Here is an 18,394-nt window from a genome sequence, read left to right on the forward strand (position 1 = left end):
TGTTGGAAGTTCTAGCATCAGCAATCAGACAACAAAAGGAAATCAAAGGCATCAAAATTGGCAAAGATGAAGTTAAGCTTTCACTTTTTGCAGATGACATGATATTACACATGGAAAATCCAATAGACTCCACCAAAAGTCTGCTAGAACTGATACATGAATTCAGCAAAGTTGTAGGATACAAAATCAATGTACAGAAATCAGTTGCATTCTTATACACTAATAATGAAGCAACAGAAAGACAAATAAAGAAACTTATCCCATTCACAATTGCACCAAGAAGCATAAAATACCTAGGAATAAATCTAACCAAAGATGTAAAAGATCTGTATGCTGAAAACTATAGAAAGCTTATGAAGGAAACTGAAGAAGATATAAAGGAATGGAAAAACATTCCGTGCTCATAGGTTGGAAGAATAAATATTGTCAAAATGTCAATACTACCCAAAGCTATCTACACATTCAATGCAATCCCAATCAAAATTGCACCAGCATTCTTCTCAAAACTAGAAAAAGCAATCCTAAAATTCATATGGAGCCACAAAAGGCTCCGAATAGCCAAAATAATTTTGAAGAAGAAGACCAAAGCAGGAGGCATCACAATCCCAGACTTTAGCCTCTACTACAAAGCCGTAATCATCAAGACAGCATGGTATTGGCACCAAAACAGACACATAGACCAATGGAATAGAATAGAAACCCCAGAACTAGACCCACAAACATATGGCCAACTAATCTTTGACAAAGCAGGAAAGAACATCCAATGGAAAAAAGACAGCCTCTTTAACAAATGGTGCTGGGAGAACTGGACAGCAACATGCAGAAGGTTGAAACTAGACCACTTTCTCACACCATTCACAAAAATAAACTCAAAATGGATAAAGGACCTGAATGTGAGACAGGAAACCATCAAAACCCTAGAGGAGAAAGCAGGAAAAGACCTCTCTGACCTCAGTCGTAGCAATTTCTTACTTGACACATCCCCAAAGGCAAGGGAATTAAAAGCAAAAATGAACTATTGGAATCTCGTGAAGATAAAAAGCTTCTGCACAGCAAAGGAAACAATCAACAAAACTAAAAGGCAACCAACAAAATAGGAAAAGATATTTGCAAATGACATATCAGACAAAGGGCTAGTATCCAAAATCTATAAAGAGCTCGCCAACCTCCACACCCGAAAAACAAATAACCCAGTGAAGAAATGGGCAGAAAACATGAATAGACACTTCTCTAAAGAAGACATCCGGATGGCCAACAGGCACATGAAAAGATGCTCCATGTCGCTCCTCATCAGGGAAATACAAATCAAAACCACACTCAGATACCACCTCACGCCAGTCAGAGTGGCCAATATGAACAAATCAGGAGACTATAGATGCTGGAGAGGATGTGGAGAAACGGGAACCCTCTTGCACTGTTGGTGGGAATGCAAACTGGTGTAGCTGCTCTGGAGGACAGTGTGGAGGTTCCTCAGAAAATTAAAAATAGACCTACCCTATGACCCAGCAGTAGCACTGCTGGAAATTTACCCAAGGGATACAGGAGTACTGATGCATAGGGGCACATGTACCCCAATGTTTATAGCAGCACTCTCAACAATAGCCAAATTATGGAAAGAGCCTAAATATCCATCAACTGATGAATGGATAAAGAAATTGTGGTTTATAGGGGCGCCTGGGTGGCGCAGTCGGTTAAGCGTCCAACTTCAGCCAGGTCACGATCTCGCGGTCCGTGAGTTCAAGCCCCGGGTCAGGATCTGGGCTGATGGCTCGGAGCCTGGAGCCTGTTTCCGATTCTGTGTCTCCCTCTCTCTCTGCCCCTCCCCCGTTCATGCTCTGTCTCTCTCTGTCCCCCCCAAAACAAACAAACAAACAAACAAACAAACAAACAAAAAAACGTTGAAAAAAAAAAAGAAATTGTGGTTTATATACACAATGGAGTACTACATGGCAATGAGAAAGAATGAAATATGGCCCTTTGTAGCAATGTAGATGGAACTGGAGAGTGTGATGCTAAGTGAAATAAGCCATAGAGAGAAAGACAGATACCACATGTTTTCACTCTTATATGGATCCTGAGAAACTTAACAGAAACCCATGGGGGAGGGGAAGAAAAAAAAAAGAGGTTAGAGTGGGAAAGAGCCAAAGCATAAGAGACCCTTAAAAACTGAGAACAAACTGAGGGTTGATGGGGGGTGGGAGGGAGGGGAGGGTGGGTGATGGGTATTAAAAGGGCATTTTTTGGGATGAGCACTGGGTGTTGTATGGAAACCAATTTGACAATAAATGTCATATATTAAAAAAATAATAAATAAATAAAATAAAATGTCAAGATCATGAAAGACAAAGACTGAGGAACTGTTCCATATTAAAAATTGTTAAAGATAATTGATAAATAAATGCACTATTTGATTCTAAATTAGATCCCAGACCAGAGGGGGGTAAAATGTTTTTCTTCTGCTCTAAAAAAATGTTGGTGGGACAATTGGCCTTTTTCATAGATCAGCTGTATAAATTAGATAATTAGATAGATAATTTGCTAGTACTGTAGCAATGTTAACTTCCTAATTTTGATCACTGTGCTTTGATTATATAAGGGAATATTGTTATTTTTAGGTAGTACATCCTGAGGTATTTAGGGGTAAATATGCATGCATCATGACTGCAACTTCCTGAAGTGATTCAGAAAATAAAATAATAATAGTAAGTAACTTGCCCAAGGGCACACAGCTATAAAGTGGTAGAGCTAGGATTCCAGCCCAGGTTGTCTAGCTTGCCAGGTCCCAGCTTTTAACCACTTTGTCATCCTGCCTCTTAAAGTAAAAATGCTCCCCCCACCCACCCTGCTTTGCCAGTTCCTCCACCTCACCTCCCTCTCCTGCAGCTCTTCATGGACAGTTTGTAGGATGGCGGAGAGCATCATCTGCACCATTTTTATATTCCTCGAGGTCCGCAGGGTGAAGCCAAAGAATTTATATAGAAAAGCCTAGGAGAGGTAAAAGGGTAGAGGTGAAAGGCTATGCATAGCTTGGAATAAGCTTAGGGTAGCCTGGGGAATAGACATTTCCTAAACTGGCTTTGTAACTGTCAGCCAGCACCTTCCCCCAATGCCCCATCCTCCACATAGGCCCTCTTGTTCGGGGGGGGGGGGGGGGGGGGGGGGGGGGGGGGGGGGGGGGGGGGGGGCGGGGAGATCATCTGGATAAGGTAGTAATCCTACAGAGCAGGGACTCAAGCTAGAGTTAAGAGAAAGCTGTATTTCTAATTTCTCAAACTCTTAGGGTATGGATCATCCCTTTAGGGACTTTCCCTGATCCACATACTTCCCATTTCCAGCTAGGAAATGAAAAGTTCCTTACTTCAATGTTTTACAGTTTTCACCTCCTTGGTTAAGTTTGTTCCTAGCTATTTTATTATTTTTGGTGCAATTGTAAATGAGACTGTTTTCTTAATTTCTCTTTCTGACGCTTCATTAAGTGTATAGAAATGCAACAGATTTTTGTATATTACTTTTGTATCCTTTACTGATTTCATTTATCAGTTCTAGCAGTTTTTTGGTGGAGTCTTTAGGATTTTCTGTGCATAGTATCGTGTTATCTGCAAATAGTGAAAGTTTTACTACTTACTTGCCAATTTGGATGGCTTTTACTTCTTTTTCTTGTCTGGTTGCTGTGGCTAGAACTTCCAGTTCTAATGTTGAATAAAAGTGGTAAGAGTGGACATCCTTGTCTTATTCTTGATCTTAAGGTAAAAGCTCTCAGTTTTTCACCATTGAGTGTGATGTTAACTGTAGGTTTTTCATATATGGCTTTCATTATGTTGAGGTATATTCTCTCTAAACTTACTTCGTTGAGAGTTTCTGCATGTATTGAGATGATCATATGGTTTTTATCTTTTCTTTTGTTAATGTGATGTATTGTTGATTGATTTGTGAATATTGAACCACTCTTGCATCCCTGCGCTAAATCCTACTTGATCATGGTGAATGATTTTTTAAAATGTATTGTTGGATTCTGTTTGCTAATATTTTGTTGAGCATTTTTGCATCCATGGGCATCAGAGATATTGTCCTGTGGTTTTCCTTTTTTGTAATGCCTTTATCTAACTTTGGTATCAGGGCCACAAACAAATGGAAAGATCTTCCATGCTCATGGATTGGAAGAACCAATATTGTTAAAATGTCTATACTACCCAAAGCAACCTACAAATTTAATGCAACTCCCATCAAAGTACCAAAAGCATTTTTCATAGAAGTAGAACAATCCTAAAAATTGTGTGGAATTATAAAAAACAAACAAGCCAAACCAAATAAAACAAAACCCTGAATAGGCAAAGCAATCTTGAAGAAGAAGAACAAAAGGTATTACAATCCCAGGTTTCAAACTTCACTACAAATCTGTAGTAATCAAAACAGCATGGTACTGGCACAAAAAGAGACACATAAATCAATGGAACAGAATATAGTCCGGAAATAAACCCATGCTTTTATGGTCAATTAATCTATGACAAAGGAGACAGAAATATACAATGGGAAAAAATCTCTTCAACACATGAAATTGGGAAAACTGGATAGCTACATGTAAAAGAATGAAACTGAACCACTTCCTTACACCATACACAAAAATAAAATAGGTTAAAGACATAAATGTGAGAGTTGGAACCATAAAATTCCTAAAAGAAATAATAGGTAGCAATTTCTTTGACATCAGCCATAGAAACATTTTTGTAGATAGGTCTCCTCAGGCAAAGGAAACAAAAGCAAAATTAATCTACTGTAAATACACCAAAACAAAAAGTTTCTGCAGAGTGAAAGAAACCATCAACAAAACAAAAATTCAACCTATTGAATGGGAGAAGATATTTGCAAATGATGTATTTGGTAAAGGGTTAATATCCAGAATATATAAAGAACTTATACAACTCGACATCAAAAAAGCAAATAATTCAATTAAAAAATGGTCAGACGACCTGAATAGACATTTTTCCTAAGAAGACATATAGATGGCAAGTAGACATATGAAAAGATGTTCAACATCACTAATTATCAGGGAAGTGAAAATTCAAAACCACAAAAAAATATCATTTTACACCTGCCAGAATGGCTAAAATAAAAAACACCAGGAATAACAAGAGTTTGTGGGGATGGGCAGGGGGGGAGAAGGAACCCTTGTGCACTGTTGGTGGGAATGCAAACTGGTGCAGCCACTGTGGAAAACACTATGGAAGCTCCTCAAAAAATTAAAGATAGACTAACCATATGGTCCAGCAAGTCCACTCCTGGGTATTTACTAAAAGAAAATGAAAACACTAACTCAAAAAGATATATTCACTCCTATGTTTATTGCAGAATTGTTTATAATAGCCAAGATATGGAAGCAACACTGTCCATTGATAGATGAATGGATAAAGATGTGGAATAGAATATTACTCAGTCATAAAAAGAATTAAATCTTGCCATTTGCAACAACATGGATGGACCTAGAGGGTGTAATGTTAAATGAAATAGAGAAAGACAAATACCATATGATTTCACTCATATGTGGAATTTCAGAAACAGAACAAATGAACAAAGAAAAAGGAGACCAACAAAAAAAAACAGACTCTTAAACACAGAGAACTAACTGCTGGTTGCCAGAGTGGGGATCGGTGGGTGGACAAAGTACACTTATTGTGATGAGGGCTGAGAAATGTATAGAATTGTTAAATCACTGTATTGCACACCTGCAACTAATACAACACTGTATGTCTATTATACTTGAATGAAAAAATAAATTAAAAAACAAGAAACAAAAAATAAAATAAATTTTGATAACAAAGTCTCACTTGAAAAATTTTAAAAATAAAAACAGTTCCTTAAATTTGTGTAATTTTATTTTTTTTTTAATTTTTTTTTCAACGTTTATTTTTTGGGGGGCACAGAGAGACAGAGCATGAACGGGGGAGGGGCAGAGAGAGAGGGAGACAGAATCGGAAACAGGCTCCAGGCTCCGAGCCATCAGCCCAGAGCCTGACGCGGGGCTCGAACTCACGGACCTCGAGATCGTGACCTGGCTGAAGTCGGACGCTTAACCGACTGCGCCACCCAGGCGCCCCAAATTTGTGTAATTTTAAAATTAACATAGCATAATCGAAAAAGTATCTTTATGTAATGTTTATCTCTCCCTCCTCTGAATTTCAGTAGTCTTTATCCCTGCTTACTGTGCATTGCCTTTGTCTACCTTGTAATACTCATATTTACATACTCACCCACTTTCCTGCCTCAGGGTTTCTATATTTCCTATTTCTCTGTCTGGAATCTTCCCTGGGCTCTTCAAAATGCTGTTTCATTCTCTTTCTGATCCTGGCTCAGTGAGCCTTCCCTGACCTCCCAAATTCCTCTCCAGCTCACCATCCTGCTTTTTTCGTTCAAAGCTTCATCACAACTGCTAATTATCTTGTTAATGTATTTGTTAGGTTAGTTCTTAACTTGCCCCATGCTCTCATCTCCAATGAGAATAAAGCTCAGGAGCAGTGCGTGTCTGGTTCATTGCTCAACTCCAGTGCTAACACAGTGCCTGACACAGTAGACAAATAGGGTATACCAGATGTTCAGTGAATGTTTCAACTCTCCCCCTAAAACCTCCTGTCTGTGGGCACCTTTTCTTCCCCTAGCAGATGCCTTTAGTGCTTTGGCCAGACTCAAGGGTTCCTTCCCTTCCCTGACTGCAGGCACCATCATGAGCAGTTCCTACCTGCAGCCTTTTTGGGCCTCTTTGCCTGGAGGTGCCTGAGAGTTACATTCTTCTCTCTCCCATCCCTGCCCCATACCAACTATGGAAGTGACAGAGAGGTGGAGGGGTGGGGAAGTACAAAAGCCCCCCTCACCTGTCTCTAACAGGGTAGACTCTGCAGTATAGTTTCCATCCAGGGCTCCTCATATCCTTACTTAACCTCTCCCCTTCCTATCATGCTTCCTTTACTTTATCAGCTTCTCCTGAGAGCACTTTCTTGCTAAATCACTTGACAAGGACCCCCACCTTAGGCTCTGCTTCTATGAAACCTGACCTAAGGTAAACTGCTTCTCTGCTCAGCTGATAAATGATTACTCTTCCCAGACCTATTTATTCTTCTCTAGAGTGATGATCTTCTCAGTTTTCCCAGGACTGAGGTATTTCCTAATATGCTGGACTTTCAGAGCTGAAACCAGAACAGTCATGAGCGAACTGAGATGGTGGACCGCCTTTGAGAAAGCTTCTCTGGCCAGTGCCCACAGGCCAAGTAAACAGCTGCCCTCTGTGTTCCCAAGCAAACAGTGCACATTTTGATCCTGATGCTTACCACACTTATTGTAATTGTCCACTCTGTCCTCTGTTTGCTCAAGCAGACAATGATTTCCTGAAGGCAGAGTCTGTGTCTTTTATATGAGTACTCTATGCCTGATTCATGCCTCCTGTGCTGTGAGCATTTAGTACATATTTTTAATAACTTTATTGATAAGATCAGAATTCCTGCTTGCTTCATTTTACCACTCACGAAACTTTGCATATAGCAGGTGCTTCATAAATATTTATTAATAATTAGAGAGCTAATAATCAGTCTTGGAAATAGGGCCTCTTCCCTGGAGACCCCCCAAAGCCCAAGTAAAGTGTTGCTCAGTGATAGGAAAATAAGATTAAAAATCAAGAAACCTGGAATCAGGTGCCAATTTTACCTATAATTTGTGTAAAACTCTGAGTCCCTCTGGATTGAGCTGTCTGGTTATTTGGTCTGTTGAATTTACAGAGCAACTGCACAGATGTTGTTGTCTATATTCACCCACTCTCCTGTGCTGTAGGAGTTATTGCTACTTCCCAAGTGAGTCAACTGAAATTTCACGAAGGCTGAGACACCTGACCCAGATTACACCCGGAACACAGGAAAAGCCAGGACAGAAACAAAGCCTTCACCAGCATAGACCTTGAACTCTGTGAGCAAAGGAGCCCTTCCTCCTTACTCAGCTCTGCAGCCCCAACATCATGCACAGTGCCTGATCCATGGTATGCCCTCAAATATTACTTGAATTAACTTGCTTAAATGTGACTGTTAGGTCAATAATCTTTCCACTGCACCCAAATACCAGATCTAATCTGTTACTTCTGAACTACTGGGAGGTTTAATTAAGACAACAAATGGCAAAGTTCTTAATAAAACCCAAAACACTAAGCAAATGTAAGACACTGATATTTCTGCTGTTCCTGTGTGACCACCAGCTCCATGTCCTCCCCAACCCTCCCTTCCCCAGGACCAAGAAACATGGGTTTGCTTTTCCCCCAAGACCTGTACTTCATGTACATTTCTATATTCCCTCCCCCCAAGCTCCACCCCCCCATTTGTCTCTTTGCAACTACCACCCCCAGCCGTGTGGTGTGCCATGCACGCACACACACACACACACACACACACACACACACACACACACCCCTACCTTCTCCTCATCATCATCGCTGAAATAATTTATCCTCTCCAAGACAACCTTAATGAGTTGCTCCAGCCAGCTGTCATCATCGATCGCCAATAATGACTGACTTGAAAACTGAGTAAAAAGAGAGAAAAGGACCACACAGAGCAGTGGGCGGGATTTTCTGCCTCATGGAAGTGGGTCAGAAAGAAGCAAGAGACAAGGGGACATGGTCTGTAAATATGAAAAAAGAGCTCAAGAAATGGGGAGGAGCTGAAATATACAGAGAGGGGGTTAGTCAGGACTGAGAATGACAATATAGCAACAATGATGGTAATGCCAATTATGTATGTGAAACTATAGTCTACAAGGCTCTCTCTCTCTCCTATATTATCCTATTCAATTATGAGAGATAGGAGTTATTTCTATTTTACAGATGAAGAAGCTGAGGCTGGCAAAGGCTAAATAACTTGCCCAAGATCACAAAGCTAGGGCCCCATTTCCTTACTCTCTCTTGACAGTCGGACTTTGAGGGTGTGGAAGGTAAATTAAGGTTTAGGATATAGTCAGAGACTCTGATGCAGAGGCCAGGAGCCAAGGATTCCCCAGAAATAGGTTTTCTTGAGTAGGGAGGTCTCTTGATCATGTCTCAGTCTCTGGGGGGTCTCCCTCAGGATCCTAAGGAGGAGAAAGAAGGCAAGTGTGGAGGGAGGAATGTCTCATACGGTGCTCACCTGGAGCAGCCTGCCTTCCCACTCCTCCTGATTCAGGCTCTTCTCAGTGTGATCTAGGAAAGGAGAAAGCATGATCTGCCCAACCAGAAGGCCCCAGATAGGGAAAAAGAACCAACATCTGGACACTATTCCAGGGGCCTTATGCCCATCATCACATTTAATTTTCACCATGACCCCACAATATAACTATTCTCCCACTTTACAGAGGCTCCAGGAAATGTATGACTTTTCAAAGATCAAACGTACCCAGCAGGCAAGTGTTAGAACAAGGATACCAACCTGGGTCTCTCTGGTTCCAAAGCCCACACTCTTCCCTGATCCTCTGCCCACAAGAAGGGGTATTCTGGGAACTCTGGAGCCACAGAATTCTGGACTGCATATCTACTCAGTGAAGAACATGGTCCAAGAAGCAGACCTACCCAAATGGCATCTCAGAAAGACAGAGAGACTGGTCCTGGTTCTCCTCACCCCAAGGAAGATCCATCCTGTACCTTGGGACTTCATCTCTTCTGGAGTCTGCCCCCCTGCCCCAGCTCCATTTCTCCCACCTTGCAGCCAACCCCTCACCATCCAGCATCTGCAACATCTGTGGGATCTCCGTCATCCACAGCTGGCCCACATTCGAGTTGATAACGGGGTGCAGGGAGGTGATAGGATGCAGGGCATATAGTAGCCTTAGAGAGCTTACACCAAACTCCCCTTCTCTATAGGGCTTCAGGGAAAACATCTGAGAAACAAGAGAAGCGAGCAGGAGGCAGAGAATGGATTTAAGGGAAAAGAAGGAAGAAAATAAGAACAAATCCATTGAATGGTAGAGCTGAAGCTTAGACCTTCCCATTCTTTTCCACCTGTGAACTACATGTTCTGCAAGATGCTTTCAAAACGTTGCCTCCTCTGTGATGCCTTCTTTGATTCCTGGAGACCAAATCAGCCCATCACTCTTCTAAGATCCCAATGCACCCCATGTATTCCTCTACTAACATTTATCACACTGCATTATGGGTAGTTATTCCCAGGCTCGTCTTTCCCACTAAGACTGTGAACACTTCAAGAGCAGTTCTACACCTTGTCTTTCCAAGTATACATAATGTCTATAACATAATGTCTGGGCAAATAGAGAAACTCAAAACATACTTGCTGAGAAAATGAGATCCAGAAAGCCATGTCTAAGATCAATAGAGAACAGCTCACAATAAGGCCACATAGAATACAGGCCAGGTCTTCTCCAACCCACATTCCTTCCCTCCTCCAAGCTGTTTGGCCTGGATCACCTCTCCCCAAAGTCTCTATGATCTTTGGCCCTACCCTTTATTCCTTGCCCAGCACAATGCCTAGAATACAGTGGTACTCAACTATTTGTAGAATGGGGAGATGGACGGATAGATGGATGGATGGAAGGATGGATGGTAAGGTAGTATTCATCCCATTCATTCATCACTTACCACAAGATGGGTCAGGAGTTTCTGTGGGGAGATGAACTGGGTAGCTGAGTTAAAAGAGGATAAGAGAATAGGACAGAGTCAGTGCCAGCTCCAGGATGCCCAACCTCCAGCCCCCCATTCCCAGCAGCCCACCATCCATTCTTTAGTGGAGGACAAAAAGCAAAGTGGAGAGTGAGCATTGGTGCCATTGCCATGGGGATTTTGACATTTTGACTCAGCCTCAAAACAAACCATTTCCAGCATAAAACAGATGCGTGCGCACCCGCGCGCGTGCGCGCGCACACACACACACACACACACACACACACACACACACACCGGAATATTATTCAGCTATAAAAAAGAATGATTATCTCACCATTTATGACAACATGGATGGACCTAGGGGGTATAATACTAAGTGAAATAAGCACAACAGAAAAAGACAAATACCATATGATTTCACTTTTATGTGGAATCTACAAAACAAATCAAATGAACAAAGAAAAATAGAAACAGAAACAGAATCATAAATACAGAGAACAAACAGATGGTTGCCAGAGGTGAGAGATGGGCAAGATAGGTGAAGGGGATGAAGAGGTACAAACTTCCGGTGATAAAAGAAATAAGTCATGGGGATGAAAAGTACAAAGTAGGGAATATAGTCAACAATATTGTAATCATACTTATGGTGACAGATGATAACTATACTTATCATGGTGAACATAATGTATAGAATTGTCACATCACTACATGGTACACTTGAAATTAATACAACACTGTATGTCACCTATATCACAATTTTAAAAGTTTTTTTTTTTTTGATAGAGAGAGAGAGAGAAACTAGGGAAGAAAGGCTGCTATGTCAGCCTGGCATTGTCCAGCCAGAGCATGGTGAATGGTCATTACCCATGAGTGTATTCTATTAGTGGACACCTTGAAAACATCTCCCACTATTCTAAGTTGTAATCCAGGTATACATTTTATTGAGCGTAGACTTTCATATTTGAAAATCCTAGGTCCATATTTTAAATATCTATTGTTCATATGGATTATAATCAGAACTCTCAACAGTGGGAAAGTAATTTGTTACCTTTCCATCTTTTAAAACCTAATAAAGAATGCTTATTTTCCAAACACACAACCACACATACATACCCCAAGTAATGTGCTGAACAGATATCCTCACCCCAACTCTGACTCCCACTGGGACTCGAGGTCAAGAAGGGGTGAACAAAGAGTAATGCTCAGAATCAGGGCAAAGGGTCAGGAATGTCTGTGTACACATTACTTTGTAATTAACAACAATATTCTTACATCTCTACTCCAGTGTTTCAAGATGAGGACTAAAGGCAAGAAGGATTTGTGTCTGGGGTTGCCTGTCTCCCAGAGAAATCCCCTTTTCATTCATGTGAAGGGCCAAATGGCATCAATCTGCTGTGCTAACCCTTTGCCTACCTCCTCCATCATGGCTCAGGCTCACAGCCATAGCCCTGCAGATCTGCACCCTGTCCCTACACCCACCGCCCCTTCAGAATCTCACCCTGTCTCCTGCCCCCACTCTCCCTGCCTGTGGCAGCCTGTGCTTTCACAGTTAACCTCTCTCCACAGTCTTCCCCACCGTGTACTTACGCCTGAGGTGAAAGCTGCTGAGGTAGGGAACCTGGCCCAGGGAACGGGCTCTCAGAGCCATTTTCGTGGCCATCTTACTCAGGGGCACGAAGGCCAAGGTGTTGCTGGGCTGGCATACCAAGGTGATCAGTTTGGGCAAGGTTACCTAGTAAGATGTGGCAAGGGATTCAATGTCAAGCCCCAAATTAGCCCCAACCATAAGTTCTCCAACCCCATGGCTTTGTCTTCCTTTCCTGGAGGGGCATTTGAGACCCTATATACACAGTCTGCCCATTCCCTGCCCTTCCCTCTCACCCTCTTTCCCTTTCCACTCCATGTTGGTAAAACATAACCAAGGTCCTGATTAAAACTACAGTAGGAAGGACTTGATTAGATAGAGGGGCTTCTTGAAATTTGGAATTGTGTGACTTGTAATCACCTTCACTGGGGAACATCCCAAGGGTAGAAGACATGCTAGTGATCAGGAGACAGCTTTGCTGGGAGAGGGGGACTCTGGGAGGGAGAGCAAATCACAGCTTTTCCTCCCATGGCCCCTGACTCAACTCTGACCCACACAGCAACCCATAGGAGTCTTCAAGAATCCCTAGAGATTGCTAAGACCAGCAAGGGTGAATAATCACCAACTTTTTTACAGAAAGAGAAACTGCAACCTGGAGAGCAATTTACTCAAGATTTTACAGCCAGAAACTGGCTGAACAGGACCCAGGCTCAGGCCTCCAGGTTTACCATCCAGTGACCCTCTTCTGCTCCACTGAGCCACTTCTTAGAGAAGTCCCAGGCACTTGAGTGGTTTCAGACAGATGTGGGGAGGGTGGAAGACACAGTACAAGGGGTTATATGGAGTTGGGAGGGGGTGGAAGGCAGGCAGAGAGTATGCAATCTGGGTGTCAGGGTAGTGATCTGGGGAGTCAGGGGAGGAGGAGATGAAGGGGCCTCTTTGACCCTAGTTGTTTGTACCATCTGTAGGATTTTGGAACACGTTAGTTGGATGTCCTCTTCATTCTGGAATAAGAAAAGGAAATATTTTAATCTGAAACCAGTGCTAGCTGAGTCTTCTGGCTCAAGGCCTCCCCTGGCTCACCTCTCAGAGTTTAAGATGTCAAAGCCCATTCCCATTGTGCCAACCATACCCTCCTCTTCTTTCCCTTCTGCTCCCAACCTGCCCTTCTCTTGCTCCCACCCTCTGTCTGCTCCCTGCCTGGACCCTGCTCACTGAGCAGTCAGACTCGCTGAGCTTGATGACATAGTTGATGATGATGCTCCCCTGGGGCAGGGCCAAGTAGTCATGCTGGATCAGCATCTCGATGAAGTTCAGGAGGGCCCTTCGCACCTGTGGGAGTTATAGACCATCATGTGGCAACATAGGAAGGCACATCAGTATGACCCCTCGTATTCCAGGTGAGGACACAGAGGACCAGAGCAGGTGAGGGGTATCTTCAAGCGACTCAGATCTCCTGACTTCAAACCCAATGTGACTCTTCAGTGGGCTCCAGGGGATGACAGCCACTGACCCTGACCACCTTACTCCACCCTCAAATTCTAGCCCATTTCAGCTGCTACCAGGATGCTACCATCCTCCTGAAGAACTGTAAGCACTTAGCTTGCCCACACCTTATATAAGATAAGAAATTGGCAGAAGTATTGGGTAGGGAGAAATCGGAGTCCAGGAAAAGTACCATGTTCTGGCCTTCGTTGAGAAAGCCAGGAATGAATCCCTCAAGTCCTGAGGGCCCAGCCCTCATGATCCCAGTCTCTCCATTAACATTCTGAATATTTAGGACTTTGTTTTTAGGGATAGTGTCATTGTTGCCCATTTGGCACCCTAAACCACTGCTCCTCTTCTCCCTGTCCTGCACGATTCAGAGCTGGGAGCAGTTTCTGCCTCTAAGCCTGGCAGAGCTTGTTAAAATCATGGGTTCTCAGACCCCATGCTAGATATAATGTTTGAGGTCTTCTTCCCCTCTGAATTTTTAGTATCCTTTAGAGCTCTGTGTCCCCACTGACAAGGTTCAGAAAATAGCTGGAACCACCTATCCGCTTCTCAAATCCTTCTCAGGTTTGAAGAGCCCAAATGTAACCATGGGAAAGTCTGAGGCCATGAAGAGCTTGGTAAGAGTGCCTTACCTCTCCCCTCATCCATGAAACTCCCCGTCTCCATTTTATACAACTTCGAGGTCTCATAAAACCAATTGCCCTCCCAGCCCAAACATTTAGCCTTTCTGCTCACTGGTTTGAGGTCCTCCTGAATCATGATTATGACTGAATGCATCACCTCATTCTTCAGTTGCTCTGTCTGGGGCACTAGAGAAAAGACAGACATGCAGCTGGGGGTCAATTTCCACCCTTCTCTGTTGTTTTGGGAGGCACAAGAAGATAGACAGCTGGGAGGAATTCTAGGTACTGTCCTGGTATTCAAAGGCCAGTTAGAATCCCTAGAGGTTATTTCCACCATACTTTTGCTTCAAAGCAGACTGAAGAGTGACCTAAAACAGTATTTTCATCAAGCTGGCATTTGAGCTCCAGCCCTTTCCAGTTTCCTATGACTGCCCACACAAATCCACCTCTCCAGCTGCTCCCCCTGCCCCATATATATCTCAACCTTTAGAACTATGACCACTGTTCTTCTGTTCTTCTTTATGTGAATTCCCTCTCCTAACTTGCTGTTACAATCTCCTTGCCTGCATCTCCTGCACAGAGCCCATCTCATCTCTGGATTGACAAGCTTCTCTGTTTTCCTATTGCACATCACCATGCTCACATTTAAACAACCTATCACATATTATCTTGCATTGTTTCACTATCTGAACAGCTTTATATTCCCCACTTGATAGTGAACTCTTTTGAGAGTAGAGACTATGTTTTATTTAAGTGTCTATTTTCAGTACCTTGCACCGTGCTAGGCACAAAGCAAAGGTTTGGCAAACACTTGATTGGAGTTGAAGCCTATTCCCCCAAGATAACACTCATAGACTACATCACTATGAAACTGACTGCATAGTGGGAACTGGTCTAAGCACCTCGCATATGTTTTTCTCATTTAATCTTCACTAAAAACCTGAAAGGTAGGTATTAATATTACCTCCATTTTCAGATGAGGAAATAGAGGTACAGACTAAAAGCAACCTGTTACAGTTTGCACGCTAATAAGAAGTGAAGCCAAGATTTAAACCTATTGAGTTTACTTTGAGTTTACATTGAGTTTAAAACCAAGTTTTTAACTACTACATGGGACTGTCTCCCAGAGAAAAGAGCTCTCATAGGAAAGAAGATCCATAGGACCAGGCCACTCACCTTTCTGGAGCACATCTGTGAAAATTTGAATGGTTGATACTATCTTGGCTGGATCCTTGGATTCCACGTTCTCTCGTATTAAGGTTACCACCCGATCATTATATAACTTGGCTATCAGAAGGGTGCGAATACAAGGGAATCAAGTGAATGTTTAAGTAGGAAGTGGTAAGTAGAAGTGAATCATGTTTAGCAAACCACTGATGCCATGAACTAGATAAACTAGTGTCCTTTAGGTTGGAGAAAGGAAAAAGGGAAAAAGAGAGCCAGTGTTTACTCAGCATTTACCATGTGCCAAGCACAGGGCCAGATCGTTTTCCTGAGCTGGGCTCTGTCCCTCCACGGCCCCACCACATGCCCTCCCATAGGTCAGCACACTTTTCATGATGATTAGTGTTATAATTACAGGATCACCTTTCTTTTTTTTTTATTTTTTTTATGTTTATTTATTTTTGAGAGAGAGAGAAACAGAGCATAAGTGGGGGAGGGGCAGAGAAAGAGGGAGACATAGAATCCAAACAAAGCAGGCTCCAGGCTCTGAGTTGTCAGCACAGAGCCCAATGCGGGGCTCAAACCCACAAACTGCAAGATCACAACCTGAGCCGAAGTGGGACCCTTAACTGACTGAGCCACCCAGGAGCCCCTACAGGATCACCTTTCTGAGCTGGGAATCAGTGAAGGAGAAAGAGAAGTCAACTTCAGGTAAAGGGAATGGAGCTATGTCTATACCCTTCGAGATTCATTGAATTTCAGGCAAAGCTCACATGGATCACTTTGCATTTAATCTAGAAGAATGGAAGCCTCTTATGGGAACTTAGGCCCCTGCTCCAGTCCAAGGAGACAAAAAAAATGATCCTGAGTGCCCACCCACACAAATACCTGGGGTTAGGGAACTGTGGTAACTTACTCAGGATATAGAAGGCCTTCAGGGCAAGGCTGTGGTTCTGTACAGAGTGATGATTTGAGTCCTCAACTGTTTCACTCAGCTGTGGGGAGACCAAGGCCATCAGACCCAGGAGGACTGAAACTAAGGGCCCTGAATGTGGATGAGGAAACCAAGGCATGTATCCATGGAAAGTGTGGTGCTTAGCCATAAGGAGAACAAGAAAACAGAACCCAGGAATCCACATTCCCAGCCCCAAAGGGAAGAAGACAGTGGGAAGCAAATTAAACATACAGAAGGTAACCCTTTTCTGCAAAATGTTCAGTTTTCCTCTTCCTACTCTAGGCTGCAAAACAGAGGGCCTGACATTTCGCACAGGTATTATGGAGTGGTTTGAACTTTCTGCCTTTTAACCAGAGATTAGGGGGAAGCAGCAAAGGTCTGTGACCTTCAAGAAACATGTAGAATGTACCCAATTTACCTCATGGAGAATATCCCACTCAGTTCCCGGAATCCAGGCATTTGCCTATTCCAGGGAAACCTGATGTGTATGGTTAAGGTCACCATGTGAAAGACACCTTCATCGTGTGGAGGTTGTGATCTGAGCTGGGGTAGCCATCACCTCCAAAGAAGAGAGAAAGCAAGCCCATAATCCTTCTAGCCCCATAATACTCACCTGTTTGAACAGCATGCCTATAATATTTCCCAGCTGGGATTCCAAGTTTATACCTCCACAGCCACTAAGAGCCAGAGCATCTATAAGTTGGAAGATACACTGTGTGCATAAGGACAGAATAAGTACAAGTCAGCTCAGACTTTCCACAGCCTCAAAAGAAATCCTCTGTCCTCACATCTACTCTTCAAGGATGGCCCAAGTCATCATTGTTTCACACTGCCCTCTTGGACATTTCCAAAAAAGGCTCAGGGTCTAGTTCTTTCATAGCCTAACACAGTCATGACCTGCCCTTCCACTTTGCCCAATAAGCTATACTTATTTTCATATAATCTCATTATTCCACAGAAACCTAAAGGGAAATTCAACATTGCAAGTATTGGCTGCCTTCAAAGGAGCAGGATAAATTTTAAAAAATCAACATTTCCTCTCCTTTGGTCTACCTGATGGATTCCCAGTTAGGGCCAGCTTGCTTAAATAGAGCTGGCTAGTGCTAGTTGATGTCCAAACAAAATTATACTGTGGGCTGATAACTATCTTGATTCTTGACCACCATTCCTTGGAGAGAGGGAGGAGGAGGAATGAGAAGGAGAAAGGGAGTAGTCAAAACATTTCCACTGTCAGCCAAGACATGAGGTGAAATTTCCACCTGAATAATCTTCAGACTAGTAGTTGGTATACAAATTTCAGCCTTCAACTGGCTAATTGGCTACATAGAGCAAACCTTTGTTCCAGATTCACAGACCATACACCAGGCAACATGGAGACATGTGCCAGAAGGGAGATTAAACAAGAGATTGTGTGGCTGGTCCACTAATGTGGAAAACTCAGAGCATATGTGTGAGAAAGGCCATCCCTTCATATACCAAGGAAAGTGTATTTGAGGTGGTAGCATAACAGTAGACTGAACACTGTAGTCACTGGAAACTTGATGTTAATGTGTGTTGCACTCAAAAAAAAAATCCTCCTCTTTGAAATTCACAAATGCACATTAGCATATTTAGTAACCCTGAAAAATATGCCTCTCAGATGCCTATTGGTGCATAATTGACCAATATGTGCAGCTACCATGCTCTAAAATCCATCACTGTGTTAAAACTGAAGTCAGATTCCCACAGGTTTGTCCCAGCCAATGACTGAATATGGCAGGTCCACTAAAGCAGGCCTATTAGTCCTTCAAGATATAGGACTTTTCTGATGGGTAACTTTGGTTCAGTGACTCCCTGTTGGCTTTACTAAAACTTTCTTACAACTGCACTGTAATCTAAAACCTTCCTCTCTTTCCTCTCTCCTTCCCTTCCTTCCCTCCTTCTCCCTAGCCTTATCAAGGGTCAGACATACATCATAG

At 42.8% G+C, this 18,394-nt stretch overlaps 1 protein-coding gene across 3 annotated transcripts in view; it reads right to left on the reverse strand.

The window, feature by feature from the left end:
• The window catches only part of LOC122473158 (maestro heat-like repeat-containing protein family member 1), an 82,165-nt gene that overhangs the window by 57,906 nt on the left and 5,865 nt on the right, over window positions 1-18,394 (reverse strand). For 2 of the 3 annotated variants that reach the window (XM_043563347.1, XM_043563345.1), the window contains 12 exons: window positions 17,050-17,148; window positions 16,398-16,476; window positions 15,494-15,604; window positions 14,430-14,503; window positions 13,416-13,532; window positions 13,160-13,204; window positions 12,203-12,347; window positions 10,592-10,635; window positions 9,717-9,876; window positions 9,150-9,202; window positions 8,443-8,550; window positions 2,869-2,985 (listed from right to left, as the gene is read on the reverse strand). In XM_043563347.1, coding sequence (XP_043419282.1) covers window positions 2,869-2,985; window positions 8,443-8,550; window positions 9,150-9,202; window positions 9,717-9,876; window positions 10,592-10,635; window positions 12,203-12,347; window positions 13,160-13,204; window positions 13,416-13,532; window positions 14,430-14,503; window positions 15,494-15,604; window positions 16,398-16,476; window positions 17,050-17,148 — 1,152 coding nt within the window. The remainder of the gene's footprint in view (window positions 1-2,868; window positions 2,986-8,442; window positions 8,551-9,149; window positions 9,203-9,716; window positions 9,877-10,591; window positions 10,636-12,202; window positions 12,348-13,159; window positions 13,205-13,415; window positions 13,533-14,429; window positions 14,504-15,493; window positions 15,605-16,397; window positions 16,477-17,049; window positions 17,149-18,394) is intronic. The other variant, XM_043563346.1, reaches the window with a different exon arrangement.

This window comes from Prionailurus bengalensis, chromosome B4 (assembly GCF_016509475.1).
Source record: "Prionailurus bengalensis isolate Pbe53 chromosome B4, Fcat_Pben_1.1_paternal_pri, whole genome shotgun sequence".
Lineage (NCBI taxonomy): Eukaryota > Metazoa > Chordata > Mammalia > Carnivora > Felidae > Prionailurus > Prionailurus bengalensis.